Source organism: Gadus morhua, chromosome 16 (genome assembly GCF_902167405.1).
Source record: "Gadus morhua chromosome 16, gadMor3.0, whole genome shotgun sequence".
NCBI lineage: Eukaryota > Metazoa > Chordata > Actinopteri > Gadiformes > Gadidae > Gadus > Gadus morhua.
Window position 1 is genome coordinate 20,515,778 of NC_044063.1, and position 15,078 is coordinate 20,530,855.

The 15,078-nt window shown below is 42.2% G+C and overlaps 1 protein-coding gene across 1 annotated transcript; it reads right to left on the reverse strand.

The window, feature by feature from the left end:
- Positions 1–526: 526 nt before the first annotated feature.
- On the reverse strand, positions 527–14,661 carry LOC115561199 (cylicin-1). Its single transcript, XM_030381027.1, has 16 exons — positions 14,568–14,661; positions 12,146–12,223; positions 11,416–11,468; positions 11,138–11,269; positions 10,827–10,922; positions 8,311–8,484; positions 6,711–6,771; positions 6,444–6,481; positions 6,098–6,152; positions 5,872–5,999; positions 5,640–5,711; positions 5,473–5,529; positions 2,523–2,618; positions 2,371–2,439; positions 2,240–2,281; positions 527–1,627 (listed from the first exon to the last, which is right to left on the reverse strand). The coding sequence occupies exons 1-16, from the start codon at positions 14,659–14,661 to the stop codon at positions 875–877; spliced, it is 1,998 nt and encodes a 665-aa protein (XP_030236887.1). The 3' UTR covers positions 527–874.
- Between the last annotated feature and the right edge of the window lie 417 nt (positions 14,662–15,078).

Sequence of the window (15,078 nt, forward strand, 5' to 3'; positions counted from 1 at the left end):
GCCCGAGGAAACAGCTCCTTGAAACGTGACGTTTTCCATCAAGGACAAGGAACACATGTTAGAAAAGCACATAGGACGTTATTATTTTGACTATCCGACCGTAACTTAATTTCAACAGATTCATTAACCCAGCGCAACACTTTTAAAAATAAAAATAAATGAACGGTGACTCCTTTAATCGTTAGGTGGTTTATTTGCAAAGAAAAATAAGGTAATGATTTATTTGGTCAATTCAGTCTTCGTAAACGTCTGATAGACCAATACAGAAATTCTGTGGATCACTTGAATAATAATACATTTTAGACATCCAGGCTATAATATATGCCCCAGGTGGAGCTGTGGAGGCGGGAAAGATGTAGCTGATTGGACCACCCACAGCCGCTACCAATTAGTGTTGGACGCGGCACACGTGTGATCGTTCAAACTCAAGTTAATTTAATGGAATCTTCATGTTGATGTTTGTGTCATGTTCAAATGTATCACACAAATTAGAGAGTGGGCTTCAGAGAACAAACAGAGGCACAAATTATGTTTCCATATTCCCAATGATTTTATTTTTATTTTGATTTCAGGAAGCATCATCCAAATGTGGATTGTGTCATTCTTTCTTAAAAGCAAGAGAAGATGAGATTATAGCAATGAACGTGGCCAGCTGAAAAGTACCTCTGTCTCGTGACCTTGAGGTAATCTCTGAACAATGCCAACAAAAAAAACATTTATTAAATCAAGCAATTTCAGGCAACATTTTTCTTTGCAACATATTCAGAAATCACTGATATAATCATCTTTGACTTTCCCCAAACATTATTATAATCTTTCCCATTCTGAAGACGATTGGATCAGTAGGACAATTTCAGGAGCTTGGTGCTGGTCGTCAGTGACGATACGACCTTTGGCCTCTTAGTAAATCACTTGAGGTGAGGTAGCTGGTGGTAGTGGAGGAGGAGGGGGTGGTGGTGGTGGATGGGTTGGTGGTAAGGAGACTTCCAGCGTCCGTGGTCCTCCTTGGGTTCCCCAACAGGGCCTCCATGGGGCTGGGGGGCCTGCGGATGGGGACCCTCTCAACGGCACTCTGCGAGGAGCTCACGAAGCTCCTGGGCGTGTCGAAGCGAGAGATGGACTTCGGCTCGGCGAAGCCCACCTCCTTAGGCTCCAGTTTAACCAATGATCTGGATGGGAGCAATACAGGGGCTGGGGCGCTGGTGCCACCAACACCACCACCACCAACACAAACACCACCAGTACCGCCACCGCCGCTGCTGAGCCTGACTGTGCTGACGGAGCTGCTGGGGAAGCTGACGGTGCTGCTGCTACCGCGGCTGCCGGGGATGGGCTCCCGCTGTGCGGGGAGCGAACCCTTCAGCGTGACGGTGCTGATGCTACCGCCACACCCGGGGATGGGCTCCCTCTCCTTGGGGAGCGAACCCTTCAGCGTGACGGTGCTGATGCTACCGCCACACCCGGGGATGGGCTCCCTCTCCTTGGGGAGCGAACCCTTCAGTGTGACGGTGCTGATGCTACCGCCACTCCCGGGGATGGGCTCCCTCTCCGTGGGGAGTGAACACTTCGGCGTTTCAACAGAGCCTCCCGCCGTTGGCGTTCCCCTTTGACCGTCGTCTTTGGCGTCCTGGGGTGCCGGATAACATGACATTTGAAGAGATTGAAACCACTTGATTCAGCTGGTATTTCATGGTTTGCATTGACGGCTGAGCACACTAAAGCTCCGTCTCAATGACGTTAATGGCGTCAATAGGCATGGGTCTGTTGTTGGAGGCTGTCTAGGAGGCTTTCGAGGCGCTATAGGCTGCGCTGAACGGGGCTTTTTTAAAGCTGACCTGAAGCAGTCTCTTGTTAATTAGGTCATGTATATTTAATACCTAAACTTATTCTCTTTTCACTCCTTACTTTTTAAGACTTTACGTTTTTCAAAGATGTCTGGCAATATAGTTTCATTATTTTTTCTCAATTTTGGATTGCAATGTATTTGGTTAGCACCTAGCGCATTCAAAAGGTTAGTCTGAAAGTTGAACATCAAAATTTGTCTCAGTCCCGCTTGGCGTTCAGCTGTTTAGCGTGGATGCTCGTCCCATAAGCAATTACATTGCAACACTGCCATGGGCTCTTTTTGAGCTCATCATGGACCTGGGGATTTAGGGATTCACTTATTGTGAAGGTCAACAGAAGGTCATGCAACATCTAAATTCTCCTGTTGAACGAGACTTTACAAATGAGCACCCACCTGCTTCTTGTTCTCCTTGTCAGTGTCACTCCCTGATGAGCCCTGTGTGACAAGCAGAGAACCAATCAAATGCTGTTCAGTAAATTCTATATTTCTATGTTTTTTATCAACCTGATGGTTCGTTCACTCACCTTCTTATCCTTCTTCTTCTTCTCATCGTTGCCACCTTCACTATCACATGAACTTGGTGGACCTTTGTCCTGTAATAATCAAGATGTTTGTTTATCCCACAATAGGTTGCATCACCTCGATTGATTTACTTTTCTTGAAGAATGAGTATTACCTTCTTCTTCTTCTTTTTCTTATCCTTCTTCTTCTTCTTCTTCTTTTTATCCTTATCTTTGCCGCTGTCACTGTCAGATGAACTTGAACTGGAGTCCTGGTGAACACATGAAACATTGCAGCACCAGTCTCCTAAAAATAAAACGCCTTGATGCGTTGATCTGACTAGAATGGATTACCTTCTTCTTCTGCTTCTTCTTCTTCTTTTTCTTCTTCTTTTTCTTCTTATCATCATCACTGCTTGAAGAATCAGAGTCCTGGAGACCAAAAAAGAATTAATTGACGACTTTTCAATCCTGTGGCTTTCACCCCGAAAGTTGACCGGTTCCATTGATAGTCTTCTCCCTTACCTTTGACTTTTCCTTCTTCTTCTTCTTCTTCTTCTTATCCTTCTTCTTCTTCTTCTTTTTCTTCTCATCACAAGAAGAATCAGAGTCAGATGAGGAAGCCTGAATGCGGGGAAACCAACAGAAAAAACCACACACGTGACGTGATGTTCTGACCCCCTCAGGCGCCTGTAAAGGCCAGCGTTAATATTCCACCAACATACGCACATCCTTTTTCTTTTTGTCTTTCTTCTTCTTTTTCTTCTTGTCATCCTCACTGTCAGATGAGTCCTGTAAGAACATCGGGAAATAAATTGGCATTATTTTTTTTCTAATTCCATTATACATTGACTAATTGTAAAGAAAAAAACGTTTTTACATAAAGGCACGTTTAAACACTGTGGATCATTGTGGCTACAAGAAGCAGCATTGCCTATCCATGGACACTGAAGAAACACACCTTCTGCTTCTTCTTCTTCTTCTTCTTCTTTTTGTCATCATCACTGTCTGAGTCAGAGCTGTCGTCCTGAGAGACACAACAACACACTTACACTACCAGTCCTGCAAAAGACGACTGCAGCTGCAAACTCACACGGCCGGAGGTTTAAAGCTCTCACAAAATAAAATAAAATATTAGTTGAATTGCTAATGTCAACTGTAACTCAAAGCAGAAAAAACTTAATGCAGACGCCTCACGAAAGACGATTGAAACATGCCAACTGACCTCCGTAAGTAAGGGCATTTAAGGATGAGAATCTCACCTTCTTTTTCTTCTTTTTCTTATCTTTCTTCTTATCTTTCTTCTTGTCTTTATTCTTCTTATCCTTCTTCTTTTTCTTATCTTTCTTTTTCTTGTTCTTTTTCTTTTTGGAAGACACAGATGAAAGTGGATTGAAGGCACAGAGAATCATGCTGACTTCCTGTTAATAGCTGACATTTAATATTGAAAATATATCCTGTGTGTTTAGACTTCTCACCTCATCATCCTCACTATCAGAGGAGGAGGAAGACGAGGAGGATGAGGAAGAGGAGCTGTCATCAGAAGAGCTGGACTCCTGAAAACACACGTGTCAGTCAGCAGTCAGTCGTAGTTTTCCAGTAACTAATAGACATTTAATAACTGGTAATAGTTAGCATGTTTGCAACACAAAAATGCCTCCTCATTTAACTGTCACTGCTTACAATTTGATATCCAATTGAAAATGTTTAATCTCTTGATTTCTTCAAACTGCTACTTTGCACAAAGTTTAGTCATATCATATTTTTTTCATATATTTGCTCATTATTTAAATGACATTGTGTCCTTTCCTTACTTAATGTAAAATACCAAAAAGTCTTCAGTACTCCACGACTGCCATCTCTTTATTAACTAGCACCACTTACGGCAAGCCTGGGCTCTGACTTATTCATTAATAGATTGAATCCAGTTAGTAAGGGGTGAATATAATTTTATGAATTGAATTGAATTGCATGAAGATGACTAAGGATATGTAGATTATCTGTGCGTGCTGCATATTGTGCACAAGTGGATTATTGTGTATAAAAGGTAAAAGTAACATTGACACTTAAGTCTGAAACACACCTTCACCTTCTTCTTCTTCTTCTTCTTCTTCTTCTTCTTCTTCTTCTTCTTCTTCTTGTCTTCATCACTGTCTGAGTCTGAGCTGTCGTCCTGAGAGACACAACAGTTACACCACGAGTCCTCTCTACAGGCCGACAGACTCTACAGCACCGACTGACACGGCTGGAGACCTAAGGATCAGAGTTATGTTCTCACCTTCTTCTTCTTCTTTTTCTTGTCTTTCTTCTTATCTTTCTTCTTGTCTTTATTCTTCTTATCTTTCTTCTTTTTCTTCTCTTTCTTCTTCTTGTCCTTTAGTTTTTTTTGGAAGACACAGAAGATGAAAGTCTCAGAGAATTACACTGACTTCCTGTTCATAACTGACATTTGATATGGAAAGAGTGTCCTGTGTGTTTGGTGTCCTCACCTCATCATCCTCACTATCAGAGGAGGAAGAAGAGGAGGAGGAGCAGGAGGAAGATGAGGAAGAGGAGCTGTCGTCAGAAGAGCTGGACTTCTGAAATACACATTTGTCAGTTAGCAGATAGTCTTAGTTTTCATTTTAGTGAGCGCATCACCAGTACTACACGACTGCCATCTCTTTATTAACTGGCACCGCTTACAGTAAGCCTGGGCTCTGACTAAGTCATTAATAAGACTTTAACCCAGTTACCTAAGTGGTCATTTGCAAATACTTAAGGGTTCAATTTAACTTAATGAACCGATTGCATTTAATTGAATAGAAGAGCTTCATGCGCTATGTGGTGAACAAGCCACTCTACTGCTGTTTGAGGCCAAATTACAGAGCAATGAGGACCCTGCATAGGCCCCTGTAAAGGCCAGCATTATAGCTAATATTTTAAAAGTCAATATTTGTAATATCTATCACTCACAACATTAAAAATAATATGCATTATTTATTATTACGTAGTGAATTTTTGTGACTATATGTATACATAGTGAATATAGAATAAATGTGCACTGTGCATATTGTGCACAAGTGGATTACTGTGTGTACAGATACAAGTGACATCTACAGTGTATACTAAAGTCAAGACACACACCTTCTTCTTCTTCTTCTTCTTTTTGTCATCATCACTGTCTGAGTCTGAGCCATCGTCCTGAGAGACACAACACAGTTACACCACGAGTCCTAGTCTCTACAGGCCGATAGACTCTATAGCACAGACTGACACGGCTGGAGACTTAAGGATCAGAGGTCAGTTCTCACCTTCTTTTTCTTCTTATCTTTCTTCTTGTCTTTCCCGGCATCATCGTTGTCTGATGAACATGCGCCAGAATCCTGTGGCAAAGAAAATACAATGCATATGGAAATATTATCTCCCCATCACCATAGTTGTCCTGTTCATTTTACCAGTCATTGAACTAACCAATCTATATATGTTACAATCAAACATGGCCACACGTGCCTTCTCCCCCGTCTTCAGAGGGGAAAACTTTACCTTGCTCTCCTTCTTCTTCTTCAACACCTTTGTCTTCTTGTCCTCGTCCTTGGCTGCCTCCCCTTCTCCCTCGTCATCACTCACGTTGCCAGGATCCTGATCCCTTGACTGTGCCTGGACGCCCTCAGCTAGGTTGCCAGACAGTTCATGTGGTCGTCAGTACAGAAAATACATTGTTTTTTTAACCTCCCATTGATTGGACCAGTCAAGGAAAAGCAAAACATACCATAGAGGTCACGTGCCACCGGGCGATCCCGTTTGGGCTTGTTCTCCTTCTTGTCCTAAACAAAGACCATTAATACTGATTATGATTTGATTGTCTGTGTTGTTTTATGCCTTGTCTTTCTCACCTTGCAGTTTGATTGTTATGTCATGTCAATAATATGTAAATTGATATTATTTTATCTTGTACATGTTACGCCTTTATTTGCCTTTCTGTATTGTTATGTTGACACACCACACATGCAAGTACATACCATGTTTGTAGTCTAAATAATTTGGCTACTCTCACTTGAGTCTAAGCAGGACAAGTAAGTACTTGTATGACATAGTTTTTTACAGCTGGAAAGTACCTTGTCTCCATAACAACTTGGTCCTGCAACCTCGTCACCTTTACAAAGACACACACACACACACACACACACACACACACACACACACACACACACACACACACACACACACACACACACACACACACACACACACACACACACACACACACGTGCACACAAACACAGAAAAAACAGGAACCAACATATTTAGTGGTCAGCAGGTACAACAGACTTGACCACTTTCATTCATTCTGAGAGAACACGTTGTGATGAACTTCTCCTTACCAGCAACAGAAACAACAGCAACATTCTCCTCGTCTTCCTGCTGACCGCCCTCCTTCTCCCCCTGCAGGATTAAGCACAATAAGGCTTGTACATCAGAATGCATCATGGGAGCTTCTTTTGGCGATACTCAACAAGAGAGCTCTAGTCCTATAAAACAGTAAACCAATATAAATATACGGTAAGTTAGGCTAACAACAATTTATTGCTGCAAGACACTACGTTTTGTCATGTCTCTCACGCTGTTTCATTTTCAAACCCAACAAATTTTAATTTGTTGGGTTTGAACATAGCTCTAGTCACACCCTTGCATGAACATAACTCATGCATTTCTCGTTTTCCAATTAAAGCAAACGACATATTCACCACGTTAAATCAGGTATATCAGAATGTATGCAAGTCCAGGTTGAGATTAAATATAATGCTAAAAGGAGTGTAGTAATTGTTTGTAGGACCAAGGATGATATGGAAATTAAGTTCCCTACTTTTGATCTATCTGGGGAAGAGCTGGGGGTGTCTCTACTAAATACTTTGGGCACATTATCACTGATACGTTAGAGTGCTCCATGTCCAAGCTAACATGTTGGCAAGAAAATTCCACCACTTTTCTGTTGATTTCAAGATAAACCTGTTTTGAGCATACTACACCCCTCTCTTTACAGCTCCACCCTGGGTGAAGTACACGAAGGAGAGCGTAAGTTGAAAGTGGTGACAATGAGTGTCTTAGGATTCTCCTGAAGAAACCAAGGAGTACCAGAGCCAGTGAGCTTTTCTGTAAACTGGTTCTAACAACCGTCATGGCCCTGTTGAGGAACCTCACCTTTAAGTTTATAAGCAGGCTGGACCGCTCTACAAATTAGATAATTGTTCTGATGACAGATCCAGGCCGTAGCTCTGTCAAGTACACTTCTAAGATCTGGGAACACTGGCATGAGTGCCTTTTTGAGCATTTTATCTTTCCTTTTTATATTTATGTAATGTATTGTTGTATGTAATGTAATGTTTGCCTTGTGGGCCTCAAGCCTGTATTAAAGTTTATAATAATCATTCCAAAAAATGACATTCATTTTATTTTCTGTAGGGATTCTGTCTACTTTGTGTAGAGAGGAAGATATGTTATGTTCCATAAATGTTCCATGCCACATTCTTCAGCAGGCCCAGGCAGAGCTGAACATTGTTGGAGATTTGTTGATGACGGCTGGTTGAAGCAGCCTCACCTGGCTGGACTCTGGCTGTGTGAGGCTGCACAACTGTTACAGGTTTAACCAGTCATCATCACAACACTCAATCTCCTTCATGGCAACATGGAGCACAGGGCAATGTATCATTACCGAGGAGCCAAATGAAAGTCACCTAAGTGGAGGTTACTCCACATAGGTGTTGGCAAGTAATTCATTGGACATTGTCAGACATGGACATTGTTACAAATAGCGTGTCCTTGAATGTTTCTACCTATGTATGTCTAAAACAGTAGGTTCCCTAGAACAGTTTTATAAGGATAGTGGGTCAAATGTCATGTGAAAACGGTCACTGTACAAATATACAGCAGCAGCCAACAGGAGCTTTTACCGCAACATGGCATCTGAAAACTAAGAAAACGTACCTTTTTCTTATCCTCCTTCTTGTCCTTCTTCTTGTCTTTCTTCTTATCTTTCTTCTTATCTTTCTTCTTATCTTTCTTCTTATCCTTCTTCTTTTTATCTTTGTCGCTGTCAGAAGAGGAAGAAGAGGAGGAGGAAGAGGAGGACGAACTGTCTGAAGAGGAAGAGCTGGAGTCCTGAAACACACAAACAATATAATTCAACACACATATTTAAATGATATGTATCTATAAATAGACACAAAGGCGTATTTTTGAATTGTATTTGATTTGAAACTGACAATATGTTCAAATGTAGATTAACTATAGGAAGGAGACAAGCTGGTGTCCTACCAAAGAACATGTTTTTTTGTTCATTGCAGCCAGCTCCTAAATTGATATACACGGATATCACAACTGGTCCGGCCAAATGGGTGAAAAGGATAGATGTTCGAATGATTGCTAAAATCAGTTTGAGTAATAGTTCTTAAGGTTTTATCCTTTTTATTGCAAAGTGATTAAGACAGGAAGGTATGGGAGCTAGAGGGGAAGACATGCAGCAAAGGACCATGGGCAGAAACTAAACCCCGGTTGCTGCGGTAAGGACTGGGCCTTAAAGGTCCCGTGACTTGACACCAGGTGTGGTGTGATTAGCCATTACAAGCTGTTGTGGAGCCGTGGAAATCTGCCCCTCATTAAATCACAGGTGGGCGTGTCCACCCAGATGTGTGACGGATAGATGAGTAACGTTTGCTACAGTCCACTGGGTAGGCTGGTAGACTGATCTATCCAGCACACATCTAGGTGGACACGCCCACCTATGATGTCAGAAGGGGCGGATTTCCAAAACGGCTTGTAACGGCTAATCACACCACACCTGGTGGCATGTCATGGGACCAAAGCTCTCTTTATGAGGTTTTCTAACATTAATGAGTTGGCCTAGCCTGCCTATGGTCCCCCAATGGCTAAAACTTGCATTCGGTGTAAAATGACCACTAGGTATCCTGCCCGCCTTTGAAAAAATGGAATCTCAGGTGCGCTGATTTGGAATGTGGCCCCATATGTCGTCATAAGGGGCCAAGTTACCTCCCCTTTCTCTGCCTTGCCCGCCCAGAGAATTTGTCCCGCAAATGAGACAATGAGCTACGACCGTGCGAGCGCCACATGTGTGTGTGTGTGTGTGATTACACACACTGTAACGTACACTTCTTGTTATTTGGAGAACCGTTCTGCTGTTGGTGTAATGGCGCATAACAAGTCGGTTCTCTGACATCTCTGGTATTTCCACAACGAGACTGCAGTGGGGGTTATCTCAGCCATGGTTGAGAAATGAATTGGGGGAAAGGTAGATTGGCTTTGACTCCCTGAAGAACATGAACGGTGACATGGAGGAGAAAGGGATTGTTGCCCGTGATTGTCTCTCGCCGGAGCCCCGCTGCCCGCTGCAGTGAGGCACCGCCGCGAAGCACCACCGCTGCGGGGCGGCGGTACCTCGGCGCTGCCTGCTGCCCGCTGCCCGCTGCCGAGGCGGTGGTGCCTAGGCGGTGGTGCCTAGGCAGTGTTCAGGGGGCAGCGCCGAGGCTGTGGTGCCTCGGCAGCGGGGCTCCGGCGGGAGACAATCGCAGGCAACAATCTCTTTCTCCTCCATGTCGCGGTTCAGTCTACTTCAGATTGATGCGTAAGTGGAAGAACAAGAGACGGGAACCAGACGCAGTCGTTTGGGATTCATAATATCGTCTGGAGGCGCACACATCTTCTGGCTGTGATAATATATATTAACTGATATAGATATATATGTATAGTATGATATTAGATATGATATTAGATAAAGAGCTCCAGGACTCCCGCCGGAGCACCCGGAGTGTTCTAGAATATGTACAGATCGGGGCCAAAATTTGTGTGCGCCTCGCCATTGCGATACATCCACTGCAAATAGAGCGCATGGTACCATGGCCACACCCCAACCCTCCTCCTTGACCCGCCTCTCTCCTCATTTGCATTAAAGCTACAGACATTGTAACGGCGCGTTTGGGGAAAGCTCAACGTGCGACTGGCTCGTAGTGCCTGTAATTCTGCACCACGGCTGAATTTCGGGAACATCTTCAAATACTGTGTTAGGGGCTCACTAATATCTATATTAAAGCATCCATAATATATGCCATGGGACCTTTAATGGTACGCGCTCTACACGGTAAACCACCGGACTGCCCCCAGTTTGAGTTCCTTGAACCATGAACAAATATACATTTATAATGTCCATAAGCCGGTAGCTGTAGTGACATTTTATCAATTTTCCAAACACTTATAAAATAACGTCATTAACATCTGATCTTATCACCTCTAATATTTAAGGAAATCAATTTAAAAAAGACTGGGCACATGATACCCGGTTCACTCACACTAAGGTGGGGTGACACTCTGACAGAATGGAATATCAGGGTTGCATAAAACTATGACGTGTCCATATCTATACGGTCTCGAAATATGTATTTCTTCATAACGACTACACATCAACACCTCCCTCCAGCCTGGAACCATACCTTCTTCTTCTTCTTCTTCTTCTTTTTCTTCTTCTTTTCATCTTCACTATCAGACGAGGAGGAAGTATCCGAAGAGGAAGACGAGGAGCTAGAATCCTAGGATACAACGATTTATAACACATTCAGTCGTATTAACTAAACAATTATTGGCCGGCGGATGAAATTTAGAGGATAAGCGTTAAAGATCAACCAGCAGGGAACAGGTTGAACCTACAACACCCTTGGAAAAACCAGACTAAACCAGTCCAATCCAAACAAACCTTTAGTTTAAATGATAATTATTCTGCTTTGAATCTATATACAGTACATACCTTCTTCTTCTTTTTCTTCTTCTTCTTATCCTTCTTTTTATCTTTCTTCTTGTCTTTCTTTTTATCTTTTTTCTTGTCTTTCTTCTTTTCCTTTAGGTCATCACCATTGTCTGATGCGCTCAGGTCCAATTCCTAGATAATGAATATTACATTGTTATACTTCTCTACACATACACACATATACACATGGAGGCAGACAGGCAGCTGGATCAAAAGACAGACAGGCGGGCAAGCAAACAGACAGGCAGGCAGAAAGAAGATGAACTGTTGCCTCTTACATCCACATCGATGTCAGATGGTGGCTTTTGACAGATACAGGTTTCGGGGAGGCCTGAAAAAACATTGAAAAAGTTTTCAATGAGGGTTTTGTATGCAAGACTTTTTGAGGTTTGATGGTGCTAGTTAGGGAGATGTCCAGAGGGGTGACCAATCCCCATGTACTTGGTTATCCAGATGTCAAACCCAGGCATGTGACGGCCTTGTAACTTTAAAACTAAATTCAACACAATTTATCCACAACTTAAAATAAAAGCAATACTGTGCACTGTACATCATATTAGTAAATAAATGCAACATACAGCTCATGGAAATGTTAAGACCAATCGCTGCTGTTGCCACTGAGATTTTAAAAGGAAATAGACTGAAGTTGTACATTTCATCAGAGTCATTGTCCTAAGTCTCTATCAAGAGAGACAGAACACGATTGTATTGTTCACTGAAACCTCCCTAGCAGGTATTTAGGAAACGATATGTCTATGCTGGCAACACAAACCAATCTTGACTGATTGACCGAGAGTGAGATAAAACAAGTCAACAAAACCTGCACATGACTACAACTGCTCCAATCAGCCATGTGAACACTAAACACCTATGTTTAATAAGTAACAATGCATTCAATTAACTTTGAATCGGGAGCAATAGTAAGCCACTGAAACTCCCTTCAGACTCACCCCCTAGATACATACAATAGTGTGCTGTGTGAAGTTATGAACATGTAGTAATACTTACACGGCTCACACACCACAACACTGCTCCAGACATACTCCTTCTTCTTTTCTTCTTCTTCTTCTTCTTCTTCTTCTTCTTCTTGTCATCCTACAAGCCGAGCAGAGGAGACTCAGTGTAATTCCTATTTCAATTAAGCCCCAGCCAATGCTGTCGACCGTTCTTTAAGAATGACATGGTTTCCAACTCTTTCTTTTTATTGCTATATTGTTTGTCATATTTGCTCAACAGAAAGGTCTGTACCTTGGGTTAAGATTAAGATACATTGCAACATAAGTACTAACTACAAGGTACTTATTTCATAAACACAAGAATATCAGATATAGTTGCAGTGGGTCTTGTTTATAGTTAAGTACAATCTCGACTTAAGGTTAAACTATGGTAAGCTTTCATCATATTAATTTGTGACACTGTGACACATCAATTGAGACTTTTGGTTGTTGGCTAATCTTCCTCGTTTCGCTGGGGTTGTATTCTCTTGTCTATTGTTTTCCTCAATTATTTTGTTTCTAGTTCAGTCTTTGCAGCACATTGAATTGTGTGTGTAAAAAATGTGATTCACACAAATGGGATAATATGTCATGGATAAATCAAAGTCCATGCCCTAATATGGGGTATTGATTGATGGGAGTTTTCAAAGGCATCTAATAAATCATTAGTGCATCAATGCCGCAGCGATACAAAAAAACACAAACATGCATCTCAATGCATGCATTATTCCTTGTAGCACATGCATTTAGCTGTGTCCGACATTACCTCACTGTCGCTGTCTGACGAGCTGCTTGAGGAGGATGAAGATGAGGAAGAGGAGGAGGAAGAAGAGGAGGAAGAGGAGGACGACGATGAAGACGATGAACTGGAATCCTGTTCAGAAAAAGAGGTTGATGGTGTTTTTATGAATTGTTTTGACCATGGCTGTTCAGTTATGAATCAGCATTTTTAGCAGCAATTGGTTGCACAGGGGACTCTTATTAGGAGCCACACAAACACACCAACCCACACCTTTACACACACCCACCCAAAAGGATTTTTCCAGCAGTTGGGAAATCGAGACACACCCGTGTGACTCGGGTTGGAGTAGCAGATTCTTGGCTTTCTCTACATAGGCTGTTCCTTCTGTCGTACTTGGTCTCAACTCAAGGACTGATGTATATTCAGAGTTTTATATCACCTCACCTCTGCCTAAGATCTTGGGTCTAATATGTGTAACATATATGTAAGCTGAGCTTGGGGAGGGACACATGGTCGTGCCATATCCACAACAGAGGATGATACCATGGCAGAGTTCAAGTTGTCCCAGATCTTTCTTTATTGCTTGACTATGACTAAATTGATTATGTTTCAAGAAATTATTATACCTTCTTCTTTTTCTTTGTCAGCTTCTTCTTTTTCTTCTGCTTCTTACTGACACACTCCTGGTCACTGTCTTCTGAGGACAGAGAGCTGTCTAATGAAAAACCCTGGTAAAAGAATATACAGAAGTCAGAATATAAAGTTGTTGCATCAATTATTGTTCTGTGAATATTGTGTAATAAGTCACAAGTGAGTGAGTCACAGCGACACACAGTTTGAGTAATGGTATAAGGGAGTTTCTAGCCAAAATAGATTTTATTGGAAGAAATAATTAATTAAGCAACCAACTTGAAAATCCATCTCCGGTGTACTCACACATTCTCCATGTTCATGGTTGTGTTTCTCTCCATCCAGGGTGCTGCAAGGGGTCCCGGGATTGGCCAGGGTTTCCATAGAACCTGAGGGGAATCCCTCCAGCCGTAGTCGCCCTCCCAAATCGGGCCCGGCTATAACAAAGCGTTTTGGGGGTCAGATTAAGTTCTGGGTCGATGGTTAGGTTCAGGTTTAGGTTATCAGTTATGACTAACAACACCTTTCACTTTTTACAAAAGCAGACGAGGTGGCTACTTTAGAGACTAGGGCCCACAGTTGGAGATGTCAACTTCCTTGTTTTGCTGAATATCTGAACAATGCAACTAATTGTCATACCGCAGATAAAGTTATGCAAAAAAAAAGTTATACAACGGGCGTTATAAGATTGATCAGAATGAAAAGTGAATAAATAAACATTGATCGTGCTAAACTACAGCAAAAATAGCCAGGTAGAGCAGTCTATCATCTATTGCAGTTCGGCAGTCTATACCACAACCATTATAACACAGAAATCAATAAACTGAGGCAGACTATAATAGCTTCCACGCGTTTGCAATTGACTGTTGAGACGTTCACAACAGACGACAAGCTTACAGAGCAATGCTGTGATCGCCCTTCAATGCCTTCCATTTAATGCTGAATATTGAATATAACATTGCTAGCACTAGTGATAAACAGCTTACATGAGTGTGGATTGGAGTCCATCGGGTGTGTGTTCCTGGTCCAGGCCGACCTCCAGACCTTCTGTCGTGCTACTCACCGCCGTTAGGGAACACAGTGAAGGGACTGTGAGACACATATTTGTAGGCAGGCTGTTTCTCTGTGGGCGTTGGCAGGTAAGACTGGTTTCCCATGCAAATTGGTTGGCACAGAACGTTGTCAAGTTTCAGGTTTTGGATTTGGACTTTGTGACTTTTTCTTTCCGCATAAGTTGTAAAGACAGTACAGACTCATGAATATAAGATACGGGTTGTGGGTCTCAAAGCCGACTTTCTCAACGGAAAAACGGCCTTGCAGAGCAAGCCGCACATTAATTAAAATGTAAGGTCCTGGAGGTAAAAAAAGAAAAAGCATTGTATTTTAATTTCTTAAAGAAAAAGAATAAGGCATTTTACTTATTTCATGTTTGATCTGTTGTAGCTTCGATTTATTTGTTGTAATAAGTTATCAGATAAATCCTAAAGATTGGTCCTCCTTGCCACTCAAACAGACCATTGGCGTCCCCGTGTGGCGCAAACACACCCGACCTGACAGAAAGCGATTACTAATAA

Coding starts and splice junctions, on each gene's coding strand:
- LOC115561199 (XM_030381027.1), bottom strand. CDS start 14,661: ATGGGAAACCAGTCTTACCTGCCAACGCCCACAGAGAAACAGCCTGCC. Junction 5,712..5,871: donor AGAAGAAGAAGGAGAGCAAG/GTAAAGTTTTCC, acceptor TCTTTGCCACAG/GATTCTGGCGCATGTTCATC. Junction 2,619..5,472: donor AGAAGAAGAAGAAGAAGAAG/GTGTGTGTCTTG, acceptor TGTGTTCACCAG/GACTCCAGTTCAAGTTCATC.